The 27,389-nt window shown below is 44.8% G+C and overlaps 1 protein-coding gene across 1 annotated transcript in view; it reads right to left on the minus strand.

The window, feature by feature from the left end:
- Positions 1-27,389, minus strand: part of STOM (stomatin) — a 31,892-nt gene that overhangs the window by 3,689 nt on the left and 814 nt on the right. Inside the window, exons 2-6 of the mRNA XM_003995814.6 lie at positions 14,752-14,855; positions 12,884-12,956; positions 11,750-11,832; positions 7,038-7,241; positions 5,906-6,040 (exon numbers count right to left, since the gene is read on the minus strand). Coding sequence (XP_003995863.2) covers positions 5,906-6,040; positions 7,038-7,241; positions 11,750-11,832; positions 12,884-12,956; positions 14,752-14,855 — 599 coding nt within the window. The remainder of the gene's footprint in view (positions 1-5,905; positions 6,041-7,037; positions 7,242-11,749; positions 11,833-12,883; positions 12,957-14,751; positions 14,856-27,389) is intronic.

Genomic DNA, 27,389 nt, shown 5'->3' on the forward strand with positions numbered 1-27,389 from the left:
ATTAATTAATTAATTTTTTAAAAGTTTGTTTATTTTTTTAGTAATCTCTGTACCCAACCTGGGGCTCAAACTCATGACCCCAAGATCAGGAGTTGCGTGTTCCTCCAACCGAGCCAACCAGGTGCCCCAGTCAGTTAAGCATCTGACTCTCGATTTCGGCTCAGGTCATGATCTCACAATTCGTGAGTTTGAGCCCCACGTTGGGCTCCTTGCTGACAGCGCAGAGCCTGCTTGGGATTCTCTCTCTCTCTCTCTCTCTCTCTCTCTCTCTCTGCTCCTCCCCTGCTCACTCTCTCTCTCTCAAAAATAAACATTTAAAATAAAATAAAATAAAATAAAATGTCAATATTTAAAACATGTCAGATTATACGCTTAGCCAAGTATATAAATTCAAATGAAAATGTTCACATGTCTACTTAAAATGTGTGATGGGACATCTAGTTTGTCTAAATTCCTCTTGAGGTTACATGGGCATAAAAGTGTGAACATCACTGGGGTCGGGGGGAAAGCAGGGGCTTTGGAGTGGGACAGGCTTGTACTCAAATTCCAAACCTAACCCTCACCAGCTGAGTGTCCTCAGAGAGGTTATTTAACATTCTGAGCTCTGGTTTCTTACACTTAAAACGGGATAGTACCTGCCTTTTAGGGCCATTGTGAGGAAGACAGAAAGGTACATTAAGTGTGAAATGTATAAACGGAGGCTATCGTATAGGAAAGTCAAGACCTGGTTTTTGAATCCAGCTATGCCTTAATGTATAAAGGACTCAGAAGCCAATCAAGGTGGTGAGTTACTCTTACTCCATAATCCTAGAAGAGGGCGTGAAGATACCATGCTCACTAAGCTTAACGGCGCAGTTCCAACTGGGTTGTTTTCACAGGGATCTCAAAATATTCATGGTTCAGAATACTCCCATGAATATCCGAGTTGAACACGATAGTCTCACGACCAGTGGGGTTTCATTCACTTCTAGAGTAAATGCCGGGAGCCGCCTAGGGGTCAAGCCCTGTGCAGTAGCTAGGGAAGAGAGTGGACCCCCTTGCCTCCTTTGGCTCCCGGTCAAGCAGGGGAGATAGACATGGGAACGGATCACTTCATTCCAGCGTGAGAAATGTAGACAGACAGGTACAAGGCACAGGGCCAGCACTCAGCAAAGCAGGCTTTGCAGAACACGAGCTGATGAGATTATGGAAGTTGAATAGGACAGGATGAAAGCTTTGTCGTTTGGCCACAGATGAAGAAGAAGACTTCAGGCAGCACACACATCAAGGTACCAAGGTTTTAAAAAGCTGGTATATTCCAGAAAAATCTAAGTGGCCGAATGCAGTGTGAGGCAGAGGAGAGGCTGGGGTGTTTCGTCTGCAGTCTGGAGGCAGAGGGAAGCTGCTGAACAGTTTTGAGCAAGGAACCTCATCAGATCCAGTTGGAGAAAACACACGGACAGACGTCAGAGGATGGATGAGAAGAGGAGACACCGAGAGCTGCTAACAGGACGGCCTCAGAGTGACTGGTGTGACTGGCTGGTAACGGGGATGTGGGGTGGGAGGGGGAAACGGGCCGGGGGCGGTGCTTTTCAGGAGAGTCAGCAGTTTGGAGGCTGGCTGGGTACGGGGAGGAAGAGGAACAGAGGCTGAGCCGTGGGTTTCTAGGTTTCGGTTGCCTGGGGGGTGCCATTAGGTGAGACGGGTGATACAGGATATGGTGTCACCGAGAGAAGGCACTCAGTTTAGAGGATAAAAACCTTAGTTTGTCAAGATACCCAGAACGTCCTACCTAGGTCTGTGAGAGGGGGCACTCCAGGTGCCCTCAAAAAGATGCACGGAACCGTGTCCTCCAAGGCAAACCCTGTACGTACGGAATGCAAAACAAGCTCCTGCCCGAGAACGGCAGGCTCTGGCTTTTTCCGCGTCATCTCAGAGGTCCAATTAGGCACTTTGTTTTTGGTCTGGCGATGGACCGGCTGCAAAGATATCTAATCTCCCACTACTGTCAATATACGAGCTCTTGGCCGAGAAGCCAGACCCACCAGACTAGGCACACGGGCTGTTAACAGGAAAGCTGGTCTGAGGACGCTGCCCAAGATGTGAAGGCAGTAACCACTGGTTCGGTCTGAACACAGGCCACGTAGATGCCATGAATCGGCCCTCAGAAGGCAAAGCAAGATGCCTGTGGCGGTGTGGGGCTTCTGCCAATGCCCAGCACCCCCATGTTGATCCCCACTTCCGTGTTTACAGACCGTCCCTTGACAACCAGCCATTTTCAGGTCTGTGAGGCTGGTACTGTTGTCTCCTTCTGTAGCCCAGGCGGGCTGGCCCGCGAAGGGCAGAGAAAGGGGATCTGCATCCCTATACCTTCACCTTCTCAATGAATAGAGGATGAGACCCAGGAATGTGCGCCCGAAAGCACGTGGCAGGCGTTTTTCTGAGAGTTATGAGCGAGGAAATCAGGATGGTCGCAAGTGTAGAAGGTATCACATTTCAAGCCGTTAAGAGCTGGTCTAAAACATTGAAAAAGACGTTCGACTAACACACGGTCAAGCTTGTGGGAGAATCTTTTGTGCCTGGCTCCTTTCTCTCAAACCATGTTTGCCAGCACTTTCATGTTCATTCTCTTCGTGGCATGGTGTTCCTCCGTGTGAACGAAGCATACTTTATGCATTCAACCACAAGGGACATGTGGGCAGTTTCCAGGTTGAGGTAATACGAAGTGCTGCTGTGAACATTCTAGTACACGCCTTGTGTGTTTTGGTAGACACACAAGTGCGTGTCTGTTGGATACACACTGCCAGACAGTTTTCCAAAATGCTGGTACCAAATCTGTGGTCTCACTGACAAAACAGGAGTATGAGTTCTTCCGTCGTCCACACTTGGCTCTTTTCTTTTTAGCCATCCCGGTAGATGTCTAGTGTGGCATCTGCCTGCGATTTGAATTTGCATTTCCCTGATGGCTATGTAACGGAAATTTCTTCAGAGAGGGATTTCTCTCTGAAGGCTCTTAATCTATAGGCTCTCTTACCCTTTTCTTTCACAATTTATTTGTTGAAGAAATGGACTCCCTACTTTCCATGAGAGCCTGACTGTACCATTTTGAATATATAAGCCTTATGGTTGTTGCAGGGTTACTGTGTTTTACAGAAAGGATAGACTCCTTGTGATTCGATGTGTTCACCCTAATCTTAAAGACAGATACTGCCCAGGTCCACGAGACTGTTCCAGACGATCCCTACAGTCTCATCCAGGTGGAGCACAGTCATTCAGAATTCTAACCGGCTTCCTTCATCTCTTCCCATTGTTATAAGGACTTCTCTTTCCTAACTGGTGAAAGCACTTGCCCAAGGGGCTTAGTCCATCGTGGAAAGCCCAGAGGAGCCAGAGGGGAATTCTGATTTCCACTGCCACTAATCGACCGTGTGACCTTGAGGAAAATCACATGAATTTTCTGGGCTCAATCTTTTCATCTGAATAGTGGGATGGCAAATAAGTTTCATTTTTAGGGCCAAGGCCAAGCAGTTGAGGACTGTTACCTGAAGGGCAACAGATGGGTTCTGAGGTCAAGCCTAAGCTCAGCGGAAAACAGTGCTGTGCTTGCTTCCCGGCAGGGGAATAGGAGGGTGCAGGGGCAGCCTCTGGACCAGGTTATCTGTCAGCTTCAGAAGATAATCTCTAAGGACCCTTCAGGCCCTGACATTCTAAGTAGTCTCTTCAGTATGGCTTGGAATGGGGCTGTTGGTTAATGACGTAATCTAGATAAAAGCGATTCCTGTTTTTCAAAATACCAGTTCGATTATAGTAGGGCATATTTAATGTTACCAGAAATACCACTGAGTCTTCTCAATGTGATGGCAGTACTGGAGGTTCCACAGAATTACCAGGTTGCCCTCATGAGCATCAATTATCACATTAGGAAAAGCTAACAATTCTGGTTAGTAGAAAATTCTGGGTATAGTGTCAAAGGAGCTGCTGTTCTATTTGATGCTGGCTAAGAAATTATAGTCCCCAATGTGTGGCTTAAAGGGCATCCTACTAGAAGGGCAGGGCTCTGTGCTTAGTCAATTATCACCAGCTACTACTATTTTCTTTTAAAAAAAAAATTTTTTTTAATGTTTATTTATTTTTGAGGCGGGGGAGGGGCAGAGAGAGAGGGAGCCACAGAATCCAAAGCAGACTCCAGGCTCTGAGCTGTCAGCACGGGGCCCCACGTGGGGCTCAAACTCATGAACTGTAAGATCGTGACCTGAGCTGAAGTTGGACGGTTAACCGACTGAGCCACCCAGGTGCCCTTATTACTATTTCCTAACAAAAACAATGGATTGGTCTGCCCCTTGTGTCTTGGGAGATCTGTTAAGTCCACAGCAACCCCTCCGATGAAGACTGGCCCTCTTCCTTCACCCATTCACAGGCAAAGGGCTGTGGAACTTAATATCTGAGTTTGCCCTTTTTTTAAAAAAGTGTTCTTAATGTTTATTTATTTTTGAGAGAGAGAGAGAGAGCGCCAGGAGGGCAGAGAGAGAAAGAGACAGAGTCCGAAGTAGTAGCCTCTGAGCCATCAGCACAGAGCCTGACGTGGGGCTCGAACCCACAAACCGTGAGATCATGACCTGAGCTGAAGTCAGACGCTTAACCGACTGAGCCACCCAGGCGCCCCCTGAATTTGCCCTTTCGACCAAACTTTGGCCAAAGAGAATCTCTCTGCTATGAATCTGGAATCAAGGGGGGGTCTGTCCCCTTTAGTGTTCAGCTGAGGGAGGTGTGTGAACTTGAGAGTTGACTCTGCCCTCCAGCTGTCAGCAGTGAGATGAGGCCCAGGAGATGGAATGATTAGCTCCCTTTGGTCTTGACCACACTGCAGTCCCTGGCTCCATTTCTGATGGGACTTGACTCTACTTCCCATCCTTGGGTTTGGCGAGATATCCCCGTGTCCTTATGAATTAGCTCCAGAGACCCTCTTTCCTAGGTTAGATTAATAGATATTTCCTCAACACTTCTCCTATGGGGCATGCACCCATGTGGGCTCAGAAAGCAGGCAGGGATGGTGACGACAAGAAGGAGGGGGAAAAGCAGACATGAGAGGAGTGAAAAAAAGAAGAGGACAGAGAGGAAGAGGGAACAGTAAGAAGGAAGAAGGTCCTGAGAAAAGAGAGAATGAAAGAGAAGACAAAAATAGGCAAGGATTAGCTCAGGCCATGATCTCACGGTTCGTGAGTTCAAGCCCTGCGTTGGGTTCCACGCAACTCTCTCTCTCCCTCTCTCTCTACCCCTATCCCGCATGCACTGTCACTCTCTCTCTCAAAGTAAATAAACTTCAAAAAAGAAGACAGGGAAGGAACAAATGGTAGGCACATGGACCGGACTGTCCACTTGCTCTAAGCCAGAGCTGTTCCTTTGTCCTTAGTGGGGGACTCGGAGCATGAAGTATGAGACATGGCAGGGCGGGGGGGGAGCGGGACATGCAGTCACAGAAGAATGACATGGCTCTGTACACACTGACGGGCTCACAGGATGATGTTAAGTGAAAGGATCAAGGAACAGAACGATACGTGGGTGTGACCATGCTTACGCAAAATAAGTCGGCAATCTAACACCCTAGTCAAATAAAACCCCGGTGTATATACTAAGCTGTCATGAGCGGTGGTCCCTTGGGGGGGCTTGTGGCTTGAAGTGACAGGGAGGCTTTCAACTTGGCTAAACCCATTAAGATTACTTCCATTTTTATAACAACCATGCTTTCCTTAAAAAGAAAACTCGACAGGCAAAGCAAACTGAAAGAAAAAAAGAGAAAGAAAGAAAAGAAAAGAAAAACAAAGGAAAAGAAAAAAGAGAAAAGAAAAGAAAAGAAAAGAAAAGAGAAGAAAAGAGAAAAAAAGAGAAGAAATGAGAAGAAAAGGAAAGAAAAGGAAAGGGAGGTTACCTTGGCTCGGGCCTCCCGAGATGCCTCCGCCTCTGCAGCCATCGCCCTCTGGAGCTGCACAGGCAGCTTCACGTCCTTAATTTCCACGCGCTCCACCTTTATTCCCCAGTCGTCCGTGGCGTCATCCAGGGTACACTGTCAGGAAGAGAGAAGGCAAGCCAGGAATGCTCAGCCCAGCCCAGAGGCCTACGGTAGAGCACTGGGGTCTAGAGCAGACAGGGCGCTGGGGGAGAGCCGGGAGAGAGCTTACTTCTCCTGCGCTGGATGGAAGGCTGAGCTAGGGGGCTGGGTCCCAGGGAGCTGATCCTGATTCTGTTCCTAAGAAGCTCATGCAGAGGTTGGCACACTTCCTACAAGGGCCAGACAGTGATCGTTTACTTTCAGTGTCTGTTGCAACTGTGAACTGTGTCGATGTAGGTCAAAAACAGCTGTGGGTAATACCTAAGCCAATGGGAGTGGCTGTATCCCAATAAAACTTTACTGATAGAAACAGGTGGCCAGCTGGCTCCTGATCTAATATGACTCCACGTAAGCCACATTACTTCCTCCTGCTTCAACTTGGTCCCTTTACCATGGTGGAATGAAATCTTACTTCCTGTCTCATATGGTGGCTGTGGACATCAGGTAAGGTCACAGATTCTACACACCATGACACTGATACAAGTAACAAGATCTCAGGTTAGAGTGCTTTATCTTTGTTGAGCAAGTCAGGTTTAATTTGTAATCTATTACCCAAGTAAGACTGGAAAGCATAGGAGTTCCAAGGGAAGTCATGGGACCCACACGAGAATTTAACAATACCTGCACTGTCTTGCAGAACGGCCTCTGGATTATTATGCTCAAGAAAAAGGTTAATGACTGGTTCTCGGGAAACAAAACAAAACTACACTGAAGGGAATAAAAAAAAAAAAAAAAACCAAACGATGCATGCATCTGAGCTATTAACCCATGAGCTTTCTGTGTGAAAAATATTCCCTTCCACCAAATCAGGTTTGAGGAAACCTTTCTACGAAGGGAAGAAGGCAGGCCAGTGATCCCCCAGTTGGAATGAGTAAAAAGCTGTCAAACAACCAATGACCCTTTGCTTCATCTTTTGATTTCTGGTGGGTATCAGCCCCGGCACACGCCTCACCTGCATGTTGTGTGCAATTTCTTCCCTGTCAGACAGGATCTGAGAGAGGTTCTTGGTGCCCAGAACGTTCCTCAGAGTCGTTTGTGCCAAAAGACGGGTTGCGGAGTCGGCATTGGTGATATTTGCCACAGCCAGAGTTGCGTTCTGAACGCGGTAATAGACCACGCCATCCACACTAATGGTCACGGAATCCTTAGTGAGGATCTGTAACAGAAAGGGAGCGATTGCACACCGGCCGACCAACTCCTTCTTTAAGATGACTGCAAGGAATGTTGTTCTATGGAACATCTTAAACACTGGCTGATTTTCTTTAGTAAGCCCTATCGACTCAATGTCTGTGTTCCCTCATAATTCAGACGCGGAGGCCTCAGCCCCAACATGATGGCATTAGGAGGCGGGGCCTTTGAGACGCCCATCAGGTCAGGGTTGAACCCTCACAGCCATCTAGGATCTAGGAAGTGGACACTCCTCAGCCCCCGAGTCCAGCCTCCAGGACTGTGAGTAAGAAGTCCTGCTGTTCCTGAGCCACCAATCTGTGGGATTTGGTTGGAGCAGCCCGGATGGACTAAGACAACAGAGCATCAGGAAGTGGAGTGTGTATTTAGAATTTTAATAAAATACATTCACTTATTCCTTAATTCCATTAATTCATTCAGTTAGTCAACAAATACTGAGATATCGCTCAGCAGCAGGCACTGTTCCTTCAAAGCGGATGGGGAATGAAGGGAGACTTTATGGGACAAAGGAAGGACACTTGTAGGTGGCCGGGGTGGTGTGTGAACTGTGTCTTCAAGGAAGAAATAACATTTTTTTTTTAAATTTTTAAATAAAAATTTTTTTTTATTTTATAAAATTGTTTTAATGTTTATTTATTTTTGAGAGAGAGACAGAATGTGAGCAGGCGAGGGGCAGAGAGAGAGGGAGATGCAGAATCTGAAGCAGGCTCCAGGGTCCAAGCTGTCGGCACAGAGCCCGACGTGGGGCTCGAACTCACGAACCGTGAGATCATGACCTGAGCCGAAGTTGGATGCTTAACTGACTGAGCCACCCAGGTACCCTTTACATTTTTTATTTCAGAGAGATAGAGAGAGAGAGAGTATGAGCAGGGGAGAGGGGCGGAGGGCAGGGGGAGGGAGGGGGGGAGGGAGAGAGAGAGAGAGAGAGAGAGAGAGAGAGAGAGAGAGAGAGAATCCCAAGCAGGCCCCACACTCAGTGCCGATGCAGGGCTCGATCTCACGACCCTGGAATCGAGCCAAAATCATGAGACGGACGCTCAACTGACTGAGCCACCCAGGCAACCTGAAATAACAATTTTCTGAGGGTGGCATGAGAGCATCCAAGGCAGAGACAATAATGCATGAAATGGCACAGAGCCATGGCACAGCCTAGGTTTGCTGAGCTATATATATATATATAAGCAGCACAGCATTGCTAGAACAAAAAGTGAATGGGGGACATTGTTATAGGGGGAGATCAGGGTACAGACCCACTTTGTAGCACGCTCCATGAAGATGCTTACAGCACAGAATTTGCCAATGCTCCTTCCTACCACCTTCAGGGCAGCGCCTTAGTTTGGTGTAGGCGTCCTCTGACTGCTGGCCCTTTGGCCTCACTCCGTCCCACGCCCTCCTGCACACCCTACACAGGACAAGGTGTGCGTCCCACATGCGCCACGTTGCATGTCCCAGGGCCTTCGTGCAGGTGTCCCCTCTGCTTGGATGTCCTCTCCCCTCTCTCTCCCGCATGCCATGAGACTGGCACATTGTTACTCATCACTCAAGACACAGCTCAAGTGTCTTCTCCTCTGTGAACCTTGCCAGACGGGGCAGACTTAAACACTTTCCCCTTTGCGCTTTGCAAAGCGCTTTGCAAATACTGCCCCTTTGCAGCGGCCAGTATTGCTGACCTACATCACCGCTTCTCTGCTGGACTAGGCGTTTCTTAAGAGTAGTCTGTCTTTGTAGCGCAAGCACTGGCAGAGGGATGGATCCACGGCAGGGGGTGAATAAATGAGAGATGACCTGAAACGTGATCCTGGGAATTTAGTGATTGGTGCCGGGGCTCTACCCCGCTTCGCTTTGTGACCCTAGTGAGGCTCTTAAACTGCTCGACCTAGAGATTCCTCATTTGTGAGATGGGGCTAATTACACTGCCCAATTCTGTGCAAGTTTCTTTGAAGATCTGGTAAGATGGTTGTGAATGAAGCTCTTTGGAAAGTGTAAAGGGGGAAGTCTGCGTACCTCTGTTAAGAAGCTCCCGATTCGATTTTGGCTCAGGTCATGATCTCAAGGTTCAGGAGTCCGGGCCCTGCCTCGGTCTCTGGGCTGACAGCTCTGGAGCCTGCTTGGAGTTCTCTCTCTCTCTCTCTCTCTCTCTCTCTCTCTCTGTCTCCTCCGCCCCCCCGCCCCTCTCTCTCTGCCCCTCCCCTGCTCTCTCTCTCAATCAAAAATACATAAACTTACAAAAAAAAAAAAAGGGTAAGAGCTATGTAAATGGCAAGTGATAACAACTAATGGTATTATATAGCTGTTTAGTCCCTGCTAGGCAGGAAAGCGGTAATCCTTTTTCTGATAATCTAAAAATACTTCTAATAGTATATTACCATCTTGCATGAAAATTAATCAGTTCCCATGATGTGATGGGAAAATGTGTATCATTTCTAAACCATTTCTTGCCCTCGTGACTCTGCCACAGCCAGAGCTTTCTAAAGCTGCCGCCTCTCTTCCTACTGTTTATTGTAGGCAGGGTATTTATCTTCCTTCACATGAAGTTCACAGGGGATCGGAAAAAGGACTGCTCGCCAAGTTCCAATCTGCTCTGCATTCAGCAGCTCACAGGAGACAAGACAGCAGCTGGAAGGCAGAAGCTTACAGCAAGCCGGCCAGCTGCCCGTGATGTTTACAGAGGGAAATGCCAGGACTCCCAGCTACCCTGAAAGGGGCTCCTTCTGAGAGCCGATCTTCCCCGAGACATGGGAATCCGTGCAGAGAATACAGCACAGCTCCCAGCCTTGTTCTGGTGGGTAAAAGCGATTCCTGGTGTTCCTACGTACGTGTGGATTACAAAGTCTGACCTCACCCACTACTTGGATCAGTACCAGCAAGGAGGTTCCTGGGCTGGTTTCTGGATTTGGGAAAAAGAGAAAGCAACGTGGCCGGGCTCCACCGCCCTGCTGAGTAGCTGGCCTTTGGCCAGGAGACACTTGACATATTCTTCTATCCCTCCCTTCATCCTACTTTCAGGCTTTCTGTCTGCAAAGGTTAGGATGCCTCCCTGGACATGTGGACCAGGCTGGCTATCACTAGGTCACGGGCCAGGATGGAGCTAATGTGGATTGCATTTAGCATGCAGCGGCGGGAGAAGCATGAGGCGAGGACCCCAAAAAGCTAGATATTGGTCTGGCTCTGCCACTGTGGCCTGGAGGGATCCCTTTGCCCCACGGCAGCTACAAGCTTTCCAGGGATTCTGCTGTGAGTTTCAACCGTGATATTACTTGCGGAACAGTTTGAAACAGCATGAAGTAGTTACTATTCTAAAACATTATAGGCTTTATCTAAAATGCCGAATGAGCAGTTCCTAATTTTTGGGCTTCTAACCAATTAATCTAGAGTATAATCAAGAACCTTAAGAAGAAAAAGGTTAGAGAGGGAGGGAGCCAAACCATAAGAGACTCTTAAAAACTGAGAACTGAGGGTTGATGGGGGGTAGGAGGGAGGGGCGGGTGGGTGATGGGTATTGAGGAGGGCACCTGTTGGGATAAGCACTGGGTGATGTATGGAAACCAATTTGACAATAAATTTCATTAAAAAAAAAAAAAAAACCTTGGGGCGCCTGGGTGGCGCAGTCGGTTAAGCGTCTGACTTCAGCCAGGTCACGATCTCGTGGTCCGTGAGTTCGAGCCCCGCGTCAGGCTCTGGGCTGATGGCTCAGAGCCTGGAGCCTGTTTCCGATTCTGTGTCTCCCTCTCTCTCTGCCCCTCCCCCGTTCATGCTCTGTCTCTCTCTGTCCCAAAAATAAATAAACGTTGAAAAAAAAAATAAAAAATAAAAAAAACTTAAGAAGAATATTGTACCAAGCTGGATTTTCTTTTTTTTTTTTTAATGTCTTATTTTTGAGAGACAGAGTGCATGCGAGTAGGGGAGGGGAAGAGAGAGAGAGGGAGACATGGAATCAGTAGCAGGCTCCAGGCTCTGAGCTGTCAGCACACAGCCCGACGCGGGGCTCGAACCCGTGACCTGTGAGATCATGACCTGAGCCGAAGTCAGTTGCTTACCCGACTGAGCCACTCAGGTGCCCCCTAAGCTGGATTTTCTATCAGAAACCAGCAGCAGAGAAATGTGGTAGTAAAAGTGATGACAAGTATGAAAAGCTAACGTTACACTTGAGTTAACATTGTGTTACACTTCATAGTAAGAAGCAGTTACATAGCACTTACTAACTTATCAGCCCCTGTTCTAAGCACTCTACACATAACATCTCACGTAGTCCCCAGGAGAACGTTATCAAGTAGGTCCTACTGTTACAACCTCTATTTCACAGCTGAGGAAACTAAGGCACAGAGAAGTTAAGGAACTTGCTCAAAGTCACACAGCTGGAAAACGGTGACAGCCGACAGGCTCTCCACCTGTGCTCTCACCGCTCTCCTCTGCCTCTCTCATTGCTAAGTACTTTCACATGTGACATCTGTGACTCATGGCAAAAGACAACCTTACCTCCTGAGGGGGGATGTCAAATGAAATCGTTCTCATGTCCACTTTGATGAAGCTGTCCGTGCACGGCAGAATAAAAAATAAACCTGCAACAAAGAAACACAGAATGTTACGGAGAGACGCCAGCGCCGAATCCGTTCGCCGTCAGAGAATCCACTTAGGCAACTGGAAGAAGCCAGTTCGTCTCAGTGCCTGAGCCAGACGCCAGGAATGCTATCCTCTTGCTTACTTCCCCCACCAAACTGTTGCCACTGAGGCCTGTGATTTCATTTCCTTACTCCGCTGTCACTGGCCGTCTTGTTTTCACTTAGACCAATGCAATCCTTCCCAAGTCTTTCTGTATCTTTCGGTTTCTCTCCTATGGCCCGTTTTCTCAGCCACAAGCACAAGTCTTTCCCGAACTGCAAAGCCCTGAACCCGTCACACGAGGTCCAGCCCAACCTGCCCAGGCCCTCTGCAGCTCTTCTCCCGTCCTCATGCTCTATGCTCTTGCTGGGCTGTTCCCTGCAGTTCCCTGGGTCTGCCGTGCCCCCTTCTACATGGCTCCGCGCCTGTTGCCGTTTCTGCGGGGAACACCTCCCCTCCGGCTAACACCTCTCCAGGCCTCAAGACTCAGCCGAGATGTCACCTTCAGCTCAGATGGTCTCCTCCTACTAATTCGGGTCAGTTACTTGTCTCTGGGTTTCCACAGCTATCTGCAATTACTTGATCCTAATACTTATCACACGGGGTTGTAGCTGTTTTCCTTTTTGGTGTCCATTAGACAGCAAGATCCTTGAGGGCACAACTATATTTTAGTCTCCCTTGAATTCCCAGAGCCTGGAATGCGGTAGGGGCTTAAGTGAAGTTTGCCAAAAGCGATGACTGAAAGCCTTTAGCGTAATAGGAATTCTCATGCTCAGACTTCCATGGCTGCCGCTATTCTTGGCCTAAAATAATGTTATCAGCTTGGATGGGAAGGGGAGGGGACCTAAGGGAAGGAAAGAGTGACTGTGGCAAGACTGGCTCGTGCCACTGCTATTGTTACACATGCACTCTTTTCTAAGCCAACAGAGAAAGGGCCCTTGGAAGGGAATTCACATCAACAGGAGGAAGAATTCCAGTCTCCAGACAACCACCCAGAACCCTTATACTGACCAGGTCCTTTGGCTCCTCCTTGTAAAATGCGACCCAATCTAAAGATGATGGCTCTTTCATATTCTTTTATGATCTAGGTTAAAAACACAAATAATAATTTAACATGAGGAGTGCAAATATTTATATCCACTATTTATTTATACACAGCTTCTTTTTTTTTAAGTTTGTTTATTTTGAGAGAGAACGAGCACAAGTAGGAGAGGGGTAGAGACAGGGAGAGAGAAAATCCTAAGCAGGCTCTGCACCATCAGCTTGGAGCCTGATGTGGGGCTTGAATTCACGAACTGTGAGATCATGACCTGAGCTAAAATCAGCAGTTGGATGCTTATCTGACAGATCTACCTAGGTGCCCCAACATAAACAGCTTCTCAAATATGTATTTCTGCCCTAAACAGATTAGATGCCTCTATTTTGTTTTTTTCTCTAAAATCCAGATGGTATCAGGGTGCCTGGGTGGCTCAGTTGGAAGGGCATGGGACCCTTAAACTTGAGGTCATGAGTTTGAGCCCCATGTCGGGTGTAGAGGTTACTTAAATACATAAAACTTAAATAAATAAATACATAAATACATAAATAAATAAATGGAGTTCCTGGGTGGCTCAATTGGTTAAACATCTGACTCTCGATATTGGCTCAGGTCATGATCTCACGGTGCATGGGTTTGAGCCCCATGTCGGGCTCTGTGCTGGGATACTCTCTCTCTCCCTCTCTCTCTCAAAAATAAATACACATTAAAAAAAATTAAAAATAAATAAATAAAATCCAAACAGTATCTATAAATCACATGTCCAATATTTTACTACCCCCACCAAGCATGATATGTATTTACTATTTTTTTAAGTTATTATAAAAGCAATACATATTCATGGTATAAAACTTGGGAAGTATAGAATAGTATACAGGAGCAAATCCATAACTTCACTCCTCAGCTGTTAACATCATCATTCAGTGACTCATGCCTTGTGAATACAGAAAAAAAAAAGAAAGAAAAGAAAGAAAAAAACTAAATTTCCCATAGTTTGTCTCCTGATATCTTAAATCATAACAATAAACTTATCTGAAAATTATAGAGCATATTTTATCTCTTTAGGAATATGTAAATGATAGTCATTTGTCACAGTATTAATAACTTCATGGAAAAAATAATCAGCATTTAGGGGGCATTTACCATGTGCCAGGCATTGGGATACACATGTTTAGATACATTATTTTAATCCTCACATTGGCCCTAGGAAGTGGGTGTTGTTACTTCCTCCCATTTCACAGGAAGGAAACATGGCAAAGGTCACACGGTGAACAATGGAGCCAGCAACCAAACCTCGGCCTCCTGAATCTGGACAGGAGCGTCCCACATCCCGAACTTCGATGGCGAGCCTTACTTTTGTTTTGGCGGTGGGAGAGCTTGAACATACCCACGTGTTTTGGGGAGGTTTTTTTGAGAGCGAGAGAGTGAGCTGGAAAGGGGCAGAGGGAGAGGAGGACAGAGAACCTGAAGAGGGCTCTGTGCTGACAGGATGACAGCAGCAAAGACCGATGTGGGGCTCGAAGTCCCGGACCTTGAGATCACGACCTGAGCTGAAGTTGGACGCTCAACCGACAGAGCCACCCAGGCGCCCCAATGGTGATCCTTACTATAGGTATTTCTTACCTATAAGAAAGACCGCCTGAAAAGAAGTTCTAAAGTTCCATCACAATAGACTAGAGTGAATCTTCTAAAGGAGTCATGAAGGAAAAAGAACTACAGGCCAGCAGGTGTCTGTCTCTTTTACACACACACACACACACACACACACACACACACACACACAAAGGGGGTTTATGTAGTTAGGGCTTGACCCCTTTCCAGATGCAAGTGAAATATTCTTTACCTTTATGCACATCCATACCGATATTGGGAAGGTTATAACTGTGAACAAGAACGAGACAGCCACCAAAATCCAGCCACAAGGTCCAAGGCCCGTATTAGGGCTATCTGTGAAAACAAAAAATATACAACTCTTATCATGGTGATTAGCACACTCCGACCATCTTCAGCCTCTGTTCACTGAACACACTTATGCTTGGAGTTTGGAGCTGGTTTACATGGATTTTCCCATGCAATCCTTACAACAACGCTGAAGTGCAGGGTGCTACTTTTTCTTTTTTTTTAAGTTTATTTATTTTGAGAGAGAGAGAGAATCAGAGCACATGAGTGGGGGAGGGGCAGAGAGAGAGGGAGAGAGAAAATCCCAAGTAGGCTCCGTGCCGCCAGTGCAGAGCCTGATGTGGGGCTCGAACTCAAGAACCACATGATCTTGACCTGAGCCCAGATCAAGAGTTAGATGCTTACCTGATTACCTGACTGAGCCACCCACATGCCCCGGTGCCACTTTTTCTAATCTCCTTAACATGACAAAGGCTGTCTATGTTATTTTCTATCCTGCAGATATTTATTAGGCACCTAATATTTATTAGGGTTCATGCTTTGCACTGAAGGGGTAAAAGGGAGTAAGACCCAATCCCGGCTATCAGGCAAGTTCAGCGGGCAGGACAGACAAACAGATCATTACAACACTGGGTGGTGAGTGCAGACATAGAGCACTCTGTTCGGAACATTTTGAAAACACGGAATAGGGGTAACTCACACTGGTGGGACAGAGTGGGGCTCGGATGGGTAGACAGTTTTCCTCCCACTTGTCTAATTGTTTCCTTTCCTGTAACACGAAATAGCTTTTCGTCTTGTTATAAAGGTAATACACGCCCTGCTGCAAGAAATTCAGAAAAGTATGGAAAAGGGGAAACGTACTCAATCCACACATGGTGAGTATGTTTCCAAACCTTTCTCTTGTACACATGCGTTTTATGAGTAAATAAAATGTGTAACCTATTTTTCTCCCTTCTATTATTCTCACCTCCTTTTTCAGCCTTTGTTGCTATGTACCTGTGCTTTTTCTAATTTTTTTTTTTAGCAGCTATACTTGCACAAAGTTTAAAAAGTCCAAAAGTTCTAGAAGACTACTATAAAAAGAGGGCAGTCTCCTGCTTACCTCTTTCAGCTTTTCTTTCCTCAAAGGCAGCTGCTCTGTTGGCGGAGTATTTTGGTATACACTCCATGTTTCTAAATAACATGCTGATTTTGTTCCTTGTGGCTCTCTTCGTTTTGAGCATTACTTATTGACTTTCCACTGTGGAAGGGGATTTAGCTTTTCCTCTGCCCATAAATATACCCATCCTTCTAATTACATCGTAATTTTTGTATGGTCATTACAGCATTTTATATTTCATGTATACGTCAATGCGATTCAAAGCTAAGCCACGCAGGGACGTCTAATTCATTTTTCTGTACCACACAACTTTTTGTTTTTCTTCACTGTCTTGCTTTTTCCCTTTGCTTAGGTTTTCTTTTTTTTAAAGTTTATTTTATTTATTTATTTTGAGAGGGAGAGAGCAGGAGAGGCGCAGAGAGAGAGAAAGAATCCCAAGCAGGCTCTGCATTGTCAGCACAGAGCCCGATGTGGGGTTCGAACTCACGAACCATGAGATCACGACCTGAGCTGAAATCAAGTCGGACACTTACCCAACAGAGACACCCAGGCCACCCCTCACCTTTGCTTAGTGTTTAATGTACTCACTGATTCAGCCTCAAACCACTCAACAATGATCTCAATCTCCTCTCTCAAGGTCAGGTACTCTACCAATTTCATCCTCCAAGAGTCTTTCTTGGAGCCATGTCTGGACTTGCTCTCTTGGGTGTTGTGAACAGCTGTCCCAGTGACTGGCTTTCACTACCATCCTGGGAAACCCCTTTCACTTCCTGGCTTGTGTTTTTCCACTTTCTGTATCCAGAGTCTTCCTCATTTTTAGTTTGTTTTTCCTCTTTGTGGAGGGCAGAGGGACTTTGAAGGCCAAGGGATACTATCACTTTTCTTATCAACCACTGAAAGCGTCTGTTCTATTTCTAGGAGCTGTTTTAATAACGAGAGGGAGATTGGCAACAGGGCAAGAGGCAGACCAGGGACCTGTTACGGCTCAGAAGGGCAAAGATGACAGTGAGACGGGCCTTTGAACAAATGGTGGGCCAAGTAATAAGCAGAGTTCAGGCTGAGACCTTAGGAGAGAAGAGACACAAGACGGCATCCAGGTCAAGTGCTCTGAAACACAGAATGAAAGACCAGGAATATACATTATATATTCTTTGTAGTTTTCTGATTCTGTGTCACAGTGGGAGATACACAAACGTCCTATGCATACTTGAATAAAAGTGCTCTAAGTTAGTCTCCTGGAAGTTTCTAAGTTAAAATTTGTGGGGTCGTAGACATATTCACTGAGAGGATATGCCAAGCAAGGCCACAATGCTGCCTGTGCCGAAGGCTCCATCAGGCATTATCACAACTCTCAATAATCAGAGTGGCCATTTTTAGGTGGTTTGTTACAGGCACTGTATTCAATTACTTTAGATGTGTATCTCATTGTACTCTTTCCAAGCCCTGTAAAGTTATGTATTTTTAAAAAATATTAAAAAAAATTTTTTTTAACGCTTATTTATTTTTGAGACAGAGAGAGACAGAGCATGAACGGGGGAGGGGCAGAGAGAGAGGGAGACACAGAATCGGAAGCAGGCTCCAGGCTCTGAGCCGTCAGCCCAGAGCCCGACGCGGGACTTGAATTCACGGACCGTGAGATCGTGACCTGAGCTGAAGTCGGACCCTTAACTGACTGAGCCACCCAGGCGCCCCTTAAAAAATATTTTTAATGTTTTATTTATTGTTTTTGAGAGAGACAGACACAGGGTGCAAGTGGGGGAGGGGCGGAGAGAGGGGGAGACACAGAATCTGAAGCTGGCTCCAGGCTCTGAGCTGTCAGCACAGAGCCCGACACGGGGTTCAAACCCACAAACTGCGAAATCATGACCTGAGCCGAAGTCAGTTGTGCAACCGACTAAGCCAGCCAGGTGCCCCTTAGATATTGTTTAATGTATATTTGTTTGTTTGTTGATTTTGAGAGAGAGAGAGAGAGCGCAAGCAGGGGAGGGACAGAGTGAGAGACAGACTCCCAAGCAGGCTTTGAACTGTCAGCACAAAGCCCAACGTGGGTCTGGAACTCACCAACCACAAGATCATGACCTGAGCCGGAATCAAGAGTTGGACGCTCAACCGATTGAACCACCCAGGCGCCCCTGAAGTTAAGTATTTTTAATTTCATTTTACAAAGGAGGTAACTGAAACAACAAAGCTTTCCCAAGGTCACATGAGGGAGGAAGACCTGGGATTCAAACATAGGACATCTTGCTCCAGAGCTCCTGTTCTAAGTCCATTCACTCCTTTGGTCCTTTGACGCTGAATTAAAAAAAAAAAAAATCAAAAAGAATTCTGGGGCTCCTGGGTGGCTCAGTCGATTAAGTATCTGACTTCGGCTCAGGTCATGATCGCACAGTTTGTGAGTTCGAGCCCCATGTCGGGCTCTGTGCTGACAGCTCAGAGCCTGGAACCTGCTTCGGATTTTGTGTCTCCCTCTCTCTGACCCTCCCCACTTGCACTCTGTGTGTGTGTCTCTCTCTCTCAGAAATAAACATTAAAAAAATTTTTTTTTAAATAAAAAAAATCCTCATCAAAGACATTTTTGTGTCTGGAGCACTTTCTCAAGAGAGTATGCAAACTTGGAAAGCATGGTAGGAGTTCTGAGAATGAAATCTGATGTCCCTACAGAGGAAGGCCTCTTAATTCCAGCTGTGCCTATTTATAGCAAAATGGTCTGAAGTCTCTCTGCCAGGCTCAGGTCTAGGTTTCCAAAGTGAAATGGATTGCAAATAAGGAACACACTGGCCAAATACTTCTCTGACAGCATTTGGTGCTTTCTAAAATACTGCCCCAAACCTCCTATCTCCAGGCAAAGTACAAACCTCTGCATCCTGAATATATAAGACTAGAAACTTTTGGAAGGATGGGATGTTTATTCTTATTCTCGCCCAGTCTTTTTGTATGTACGTGTGTGCATGCACTCTGTTTCTGTCGTGACATTATTCTTGAAATCCTCAAATGAATATACGAGATTACAAACCAAGAGCAGTAAGAAATGAAGTGCGTATCTGGAAAACTGGACTTGGACTTTCACATTTCAAAGGCTCAGCTAGAAGTAATCCATATAGAGGCACCTGGGTGGCTCTGTTGGCTAAGCGCCTGACTCTTGATCCCAGCTCCCGTCATGATCTCACTGTTCATGAGTTCGGGCCCCGTGTGGGGCTCTAAGCTGGCAGTGCAGGAGCCTGCTTGGGATTCTCTCTCTCCCTCTCTGCCCCTCCCCTGCTCACTCTCACTCAAAATAAATAAACTTTGAAAAATCAATAACAAATAATCTCTTTATACGCTGGGGAAATGGCGCCATTTCAGATTATTCTGGTGCCTCTAGAACTATCTCATTCTCAACCCTTGAAATTCTTCCTTATCTGGTTATAGCTCATAAAGGTTCATAGTCACATTCCTCAGAGAGGTGAGGCTTATCCTTCACCAAGGTACTAACGAGTTCTTAGTCATCTACCATTCACGGGCCAAAGAGGAATAGAAATTCTCAGTTACTCCCCCAAATTTCATGAAATTCATTTCCTTCAAGTTCCTCATTTATTAGCTTGAAGACTGAATACCTCCCAGCTGTAGGAGGTAAAAGATAAATGATGAGCAGTCAGTATTCCTGAGATATTTTGGTTGATATACTTGTTGGTACTTGGCTGGGTGGGAATACTCGTAAAGATTGGTGACCCCATGACACTTGGTTGTAAATACTACTTGGCCATAGTTTTTATCTTTTCTTTTACTACAAAACTCTTCTGAAAACTGCATTAAAGTAATTTTTGTAATCTTTATTTAGTTTTGAGAGGGGGGAGGGGCAAAGAGAAAGGGGGACTGAGGATCCGAAGCAGGCTCCGTGCCAACCGCAGCGAGCCCGATGTGGGGCTCGAACCCACAACCCACAAGAACCCAATGGTGAGATCACGACCTGAGCTGAAGTTGGATGCTCAACTGACTGAGCCACCCAGGTGCCCCAAAATAAAATTTTAACTAATCAAAGCAAGGTTTTGAAAATGGATATAAGTTTATACATCAACACTGTTTAACTGAATATTCAAATGGGGCTTATCTCCAGGGGACTAACATGAATTTTTAAAAACATTATTTTTTTCTCTTATTTTAAAAGAAAAATTATCTATACCTTCATTTTCTCTAGATGGCGATTATTTTCTACCTTGCTATTTGTCTTTTAAACCTTTCCTATCTGCTTTTTTTAAAAAATAAAATAAAATAAAATAATGGTATACATAATTATTTTAAACCTGCTTTCCCCCCAATTGTGAGTATCTTTTCATGTCAGTACATATTCTTTATTATTAAAGGTTGGATAATATTCCATTGTTCCATCTAATGAACAATTAGGTTCCAATTTTCTCAAATAGAAACTTGCGGCAATGCATATATGCTTAGCAAAACTTCCATGCATCCTTCCTGTGTAAACGAATTTTGTTGAAAAGATAAAATCACACAATTCTTAAATTTTTCTCATTCTGGAGGTATATTTTATAATTAATAATAATAACAACCATTTGTTGAATGTTTATCACATGTCGGCCACAAGCAGGTTCCTCACATACCTTCTTTCTAACATTTACAAAAATTTGTAAAGTAGGTATGAAATACTCCTCCTGGACTCCCAAAGTAATAAAAGCAAAAGACTTTCTGGGAAGAGACAGAAGGAAACAAACAAAATCACGAAACAAACAAACAAAAGTTGCACAGTAATTTTTGTTGGGTTGGCTCCCAAAAAAGCAGTAAAATAATCTTTTCAAGAGCATGACGCAGGCATAATTTCAGAGCACTCCATGTTGTTAATGATGCTGTATCAGCTGATTCACTTTAAGATCTACTGAACTTGGCATTGCTGGAGATCGTGTGGATTAATAATAAATTCCATTTATCTTTGATATTTTATTCTAAAGTTCAAAAGATTAGATGTCCTCTGCAGGGAAAGGCCAGAAAAGTCTTCCACAATATCTGAAAATCTAACTCAGGGTCATTTGTATCATTATACACAAAAAAGAAAAGACCCAGCCCAAGGATTGTTGCAATGCCTGAAAAGCAGCATTTCAAGGACAATCTTTTCCTTCCCCTTTCCCGGAATGCAAGAGAAACACTTCACTTCGTGTTGTCAAATGCCAAGAACAGTGCAGTTTGGGTGGGGAGAGACAAGAGGGCTAGGCGTTTGGCCTCAAAAACACATACTAACAGCATGGTCTTAACAGCACTTTTTTAAGGGGCAACGGTTGGTGGAAGTGAAAGGTCTGGGCAATTTTTCATTTTTCTTAAAAGCATAAATATTCAGGATATAAGTGTTCTTTTTGGCCACCACTATCCCCCACCAGAGATTCTACATCAGGGTTTGCCACACTTTTCTGTAAAGGACCAGAAACGTTAGGCTTTGTAGGCCATAGGGTCTGTTGCAATTACTGTGCACCACAGAAGCAGTCACAGGCAACATGCCCATGGGTGGGCAGGCTGTGCTTAAGTGAAACTCATGGATATGGAAATCTGAATCTCATATAATGTTCATGGATAACAAAATATTCTCCTTTTTTTTAAAAAAAAAAAAACAGTTTATTTATTTTGAGAGAGAAAGCGCGCGCACGCATGCAGGGGAGCGACAGAGAGAGGGAGAGACAGAATCCCCGAGCAGGCTCCGTACCGTTAGTGCAGGCTCGATCTCTAGAACTGTGAGATCATGACCTGAGCCGAGATCAGATGCTCAACTGACTGCACCACCAGGGTGCCCCAATATTCTTTTTTGAAAAGACCACTTATAAATTTTTTTTTTAATGTTTACTTATTTTTGAGAGAGACAGAGACAGAATGCGAGTGGGTTGGGGCAGAGAGAGGGGGAGGCACAGAATCCGAAGCAGGCTCCAGGCTCTGAGCTGTCAGCACAGAGCCTGACGCGGGGCTTGAACTCAAAGCTGTGAGATCATGACCTGAGCTGAAGTCGGACGCTCAACCGACTGACGCTCAACCGACTGAGCCACCCAGGCACCCCTGAAAAAACCACTTAAAAATATAAAAACTATTCTTAGCTTGTGGGCTATGGCCCACAGGCAATAGCCAGGCAATCAGCCTGGCAATCAAAAACAGGCCATCAGCCAGATCTGGTCCACAGGCTATATGGCCCGTCCCTGGTCCAAGTCCTACAGCTATGTATTTGAGGAGAACATCATGAGTTAAATAATATATTTGATCTTTCAGGTTTTCAAGTAAGACTACAGTTTTCATTCAGATCCTCTGTTTCTCTCTCCTTTGTTTTGAAACAAGGGCTTTAAAAGACTTGATGAAGTAAAAATTCAAGGTAGGCCAAACAGGCCAAAGGGCAGGGAAATATGCAAATGTCAATATAAGACATATTTCATTAATGATGACATATACCAATTAATCAAAATTTTACTACGACTGAGTTTTTCAAATGCCTGGAATTTACAAAGAAAGACAAAGAAGGGAAGGAAACAACAGAAGAAAAGGACAAGAAGAGAAATGGAGGCAAATAAAGGGAAGAAAAAACAAAAATGAAGGCAGCACTCTACAGAGAGAAACATTACACCAGGTGGAGTGGGAGAGGGGCAGAGCTTAGCACACAATAGGGGCTCAATAAATGCATGTTAAAGAAACAATGGTATTTAGTTGGAGGCTTTCAAAGCAAAGGAGTGCACACACTGTAACCTGCCTTTCAAATGATTATTTTAATTACAGTTCTTCGAATGCCCTAATCCTGAAGCCTCTAGGGAAGAAATTATTCTCTGGGCCAGAGTGGCTACAGGCCAGATGATATCAAGTTAAGAGCCATGACTGGAGATCCTACTTTTTCTTCCTTATTATAAACCATCCATGGCTACAAATACTGGATGAAAAGAACCGACACTGGGGCGCCAGTGTGGCTCAGTCAGTTAAGTGTCCTACTCTTCGCTTCGGTTCAGGTCATGATTTCACAGTCTGTGGGATGGAGCCCTGCTTTGGGCTGCGTGCATACAGAGCAGAGCCTGCTTGGGATCCTCTCTTCCTGTCTCTCTCAAAATAAATAAATAAACATAAAAACAAAACAAAACAAAAAAGAACCAATACTGGTGAACCATTATGCGATCTGAATCACAAATCTTAACCTGTATTTACCATGAGATATTAGAAAAAGGGAATGGACAATTCCTTTTAAGACAGATTTCCAGTACAAGTTGAAATAAAGGGAGTCTTTTGCTTCGTTCAAAAAAGAGTAAGGAACTTAAATATGTGTAAATACTTTATTTCCCAAGCATCTTGGGGATTTTCTGTAGCTTTCCTTCATTTGACTATTTCCAGCCATAAAGCAGGAGGAAAAAGAGGTTGAGTGTCATGAATAATTTTAAATTTGAACCTTCTGAGTCTTAAATAGGGCCCCCCCCTCTCCTAATTGCCTATTACACTTCACCCTCTCTAAAAAGGTGAGGGCGCCTGGCTGGCTCAGTAGGGTAGAGCGTGCGACTCTTGATCCCAGGGTCATGAGTTCAAGCTCCACATTGGACGTGGCGCCTATTTAAAAAAAAAAAAATCGCATTTATAATTATTCTTTTCAAGGTCCATCTTCTTCACAGATTTTGGTCTTCTTAAAACAGTATAGCATGATGGCTTCAAAGCTGGCTTTGCCACTTATTAGCTGTGTGATTTTGTGAAAGTATCGGACTTCTCTGCACTTCAGTCTACTTGCTTAAAAATAGAGCTAATAAGAGTACCTCCTCAGAGGGTTATCGTGAAGAGTAAATGAGCTAATACAATAGACATCTAGAGCATAACAGGTACTCAAAAAACATTTGTCAAGTAAATAATTGCTGAATGCGCGGAGGGATTCCGCTGTTTCCTCGGGGGGAAAGGAAAGCCTTTACATGAGGCAAACTTGATCTACACGTCAGCAGACAAGACCCAAGAATACAGTGTAGACCATCCTCTGTCCCAAAGCAGTTGTCAGAATGAATACGTGTGACCTGAATATGGCCCACAGCTGGCAAGATAAAAACAGTCATTTCCAGAAAAACTGGAGAGAAAAACAATTTCATAATGGTATTAAGTTAATTACATTTAGACTAGTCCTGAGATCTATTAAGAGAACAAAATGCTCCTACTTCTGCTGTCGTTTTGGTTGTTTTTCCCAGCTCCTTTTCTTGGACATCTTAAAAGCATCTAGAATTAAGTTTTTCCCATAAAAGTCTTTGGAGGGCAACATCATTTTAACTACAGAGTGAGAAACCAGGGGCTCCTGGCTCTCTCAGTGAGCAGAACATTGAAACTCTTGATCTTGGGGTCACGAATTCAAGCTCCACACTGGGCACAGAGCTTACGTTAAAAACAAAATGGGGAAGAGTTGCATAAGGAAACTAAATCATAAGGTTCCCCATTCTCAACTGAGGCCAAAAAGCTAAGCAGCGGCTAAGAGTTCAGGATCTGGGTGTCAGACTCCAATTGTACCACTAACTTTTCTCACCAGAAAAAGGAGGGAAAAGAACACTCATCCCATATAAAAACAAACGTAAAGTGCTTGACACTCAGGCAGTACTCACTAAATAGCAGCTGTTATTTTTATCACAACTTTCAGATCACACTGATACAGCTTACAGGAATAAACTTTTTAGTAAGTGAATTGCCTTCTGGGACCTGCACACCCCAAAGAAAATACCAAGGCTAACAATCTGCCTGGGGACTCTGTCTCTGGAGGAGAAACAGACCACATTTGGGCAGGTAAATCAGAGCTCTAAGCTTTCTTGGACCGTCTTTCATACCACTCTTTGTCCATAAATTTTAGCTCCCTGCACAATTACCAGGTTTTCTGAGCAGTCACTGTTAAATTTTCTCATTTGATTCTTGAAACCTTGGGAAACAGTTACTGTGGTAAGATTATGCCCAAGACAGAGATGAGGAATTGACTCCGGAGGCTGAGACTTGCCCAAGGTGACCCAGGTAGTAAGGGATGATATTGAGAGCTCAGTTCAGATCCTTGAATTCTGAATTCCACTCCCATTTCACTACACTACGCCATCGTACCATAAGTGCATTCACAACTGGGCAAGGTTGGTATAATTTTTACTGTGTGATATTTTGCAACAGATACTTTACCGCTCACATCTTCAAAGGCTAATCTACGGAAATGGCAGGCCCAATGCTTGGGGTTTAAGTTTCTTTACTAGCCCTGGAAGACAAGACAACGATTCAGAAAGAATGGGGGAAGGAGAATTGACACATACTTCCTTTTTGCTATTGACTATAATTTCTACCTTTTCTCTTTCCACACTTCACAATGTATTATCATGGCGACCCAATATATATGCATGTATCTACACACACACACGCCAGCTTTAGTAGACTTGGTCACCGGTTTGAGTTAATTTATGACCATTGATGGTTTAACTCTGGCTTAATTATTAAAGAAGTTACAAAGTTCTCCCCAATCTGATCAGCTGTAACAACTGAAATAAACAAATAAGTCCCTTGATTCTGCTTATGCTCAGGCATTCTCCCAAAGGGATATATTCTGTTGACACGTCTCTTAATTATAATAATACATTTCTTTGTGATCCACCTGCATTATTTCATTACAAAGTGAATGCATTGGCTTTAAGAAAAAGTAATCTTGCCCTGGGTTTGGTCACATTTACATTCCTAAGACTAATTGTCAGCAAAATCATAACAGGATAGAGTTTGGGCTTTTATATTCCACTGTTTCCTTCAGAAGCAGCCTTCTGGGGATGTCTTATTCAAGAGGTCTGTATTGAAGCTAGGTTCTTCTGGGCTTTCTTTGTTCTCCCTCACCTTTAGTGAAGCACTGGTGTTTGACAAGGTCCTCTGTTCAGGTACACATTTAAAATTTTTTTAATGTTTATTTTTGGAGAGAGACAGAGCAAGTGGAGGAGGGGCAGAGAGAGAGGGAGACGCAGAATGCAAAGCAGGCTCCAGGCTCTGAGCTGTCAGCACAGAGCCCGACGTGTGGCTTGAACTCACAGCCATGAGATCATGACCTTAGCTGAAGTGGGACACTTAACCCGACTGAGCCACCCAGGTGCTCCTGTTTGGGTACACATTTTGGAGGTAGCTCTAGGATAGGGAAAATGGTTTGGAGAAATCACAGAGCCCAGGTTTGAAACCTAGCTCTGAATCACACACATGTGTGATTTTCCTACTCTGAGCCCCGGTTTTCTTGCTGTGAAATGGTGGATAATGTCTTCCTTGTGGAGCCGTTAAGAGGATTGCAATTAGATAATGTTTGTAAAGCACTTAGGCTGTGTTTGACACATGGCAAGCACTCAATCAAATCTTTTTAATAAATTCTAGTAATGGCTTTTGTACCTGTGTTTACACACACACACACACACACACACACGCACATATGTATTTATATTTACATATATATATATATTAAAAAGGCAACCTAGACTGTGCAAAAATTTTTTGGTATGTATAACTTTCTGAGGAGTTTTCATTAGATTCTGAAAAACATTTCTGTCTTAAAAAAAAAAAAGTTAATCATAGAACCAAGAAAAAGAAATTAGAAATGGAAACTAGTCTGTGACGATGAAAAACAACTAAAAAAGGGGGATATGAAGTATAAATAAAAGTCACGTGTATTCCCAAAGAACCTCTATAAACAGATATCTCGCTGCAGTTTCACCAAACTGCTAAAACTGTCCTCACAGTCCTTCTGTCTCCCACCAGAAGGTCAGGGCACAGAGGAAGGGATCCCACCCACCTTCCTATCTAGGAAAAGACAACCAGCTATGAAAGAGGCGGACAGCAAGTTGTAGAGTCAAACTCCGATTTAAAATATGGCTCCATTACTTATCAACGATGTGACTCTGAAGTAACAACCTCTTTGAGTATCAGTTTCTTCAAATACAGCCTTCCCATTACACTACTGATTTGGGAAGATAACTCTCCGAGGTGCTTAGCAGAGGAAAGTGAGGGATAATTCTGTTGATGCTCCTGGGAAGGATCACTGGGCAGAGGAAATGGGACTTAAATTAGATGGGTGGACAAGGCTGGCTTTACAAATAATCAGAATAAGTTAAGTCCATTGCAGTGTTCTCTGTGGGGTGCTGGAAAAGCCCACCCAGCCCCCTAAACTGTCTTTCACCATGTCTTCCGGCCTGAAATTCCATCCTTAGAAATAATTCCTTCGGATTGCTATGAGCCAGCTCCAGGGAGGGAACCAGCACCCCTGGAGGTTTGTCACCTCTGTTGGAACCCCCACCCCCAAGGAGTTAGCCAATAAAGGTTCAAGGTGACACCCCTCTCAAGAGCATTAGTTCCTTCACAGGGGAACAAGATTGAGCCACTCAAGACAGGGAAGGCCCCAGTAGGGTGGGGGTACTTATGAGTTCCTTGTGAGAAACAAAAGCCGCAAAGGCGAGGTCCCCAGGACAACTGGAGTAAAGAGGGGGCAAGATAGGGCAGAAAGTGAAGCTGGAAAGAGAGGGGAAGACTGTCAA

Source organism: Felis catus, chromosome D4, assembly GCF_018350175.1.
Source record: "Felis catus isolate Fca126 chromosome D4, F.catus_Fca126_mat1.0, whole genome shotgun sequence".
NCBI lineage: Eukaryota > Metazoa > Chordata > Mammalia > Carnivora > Felidae > Felis > Felis catus.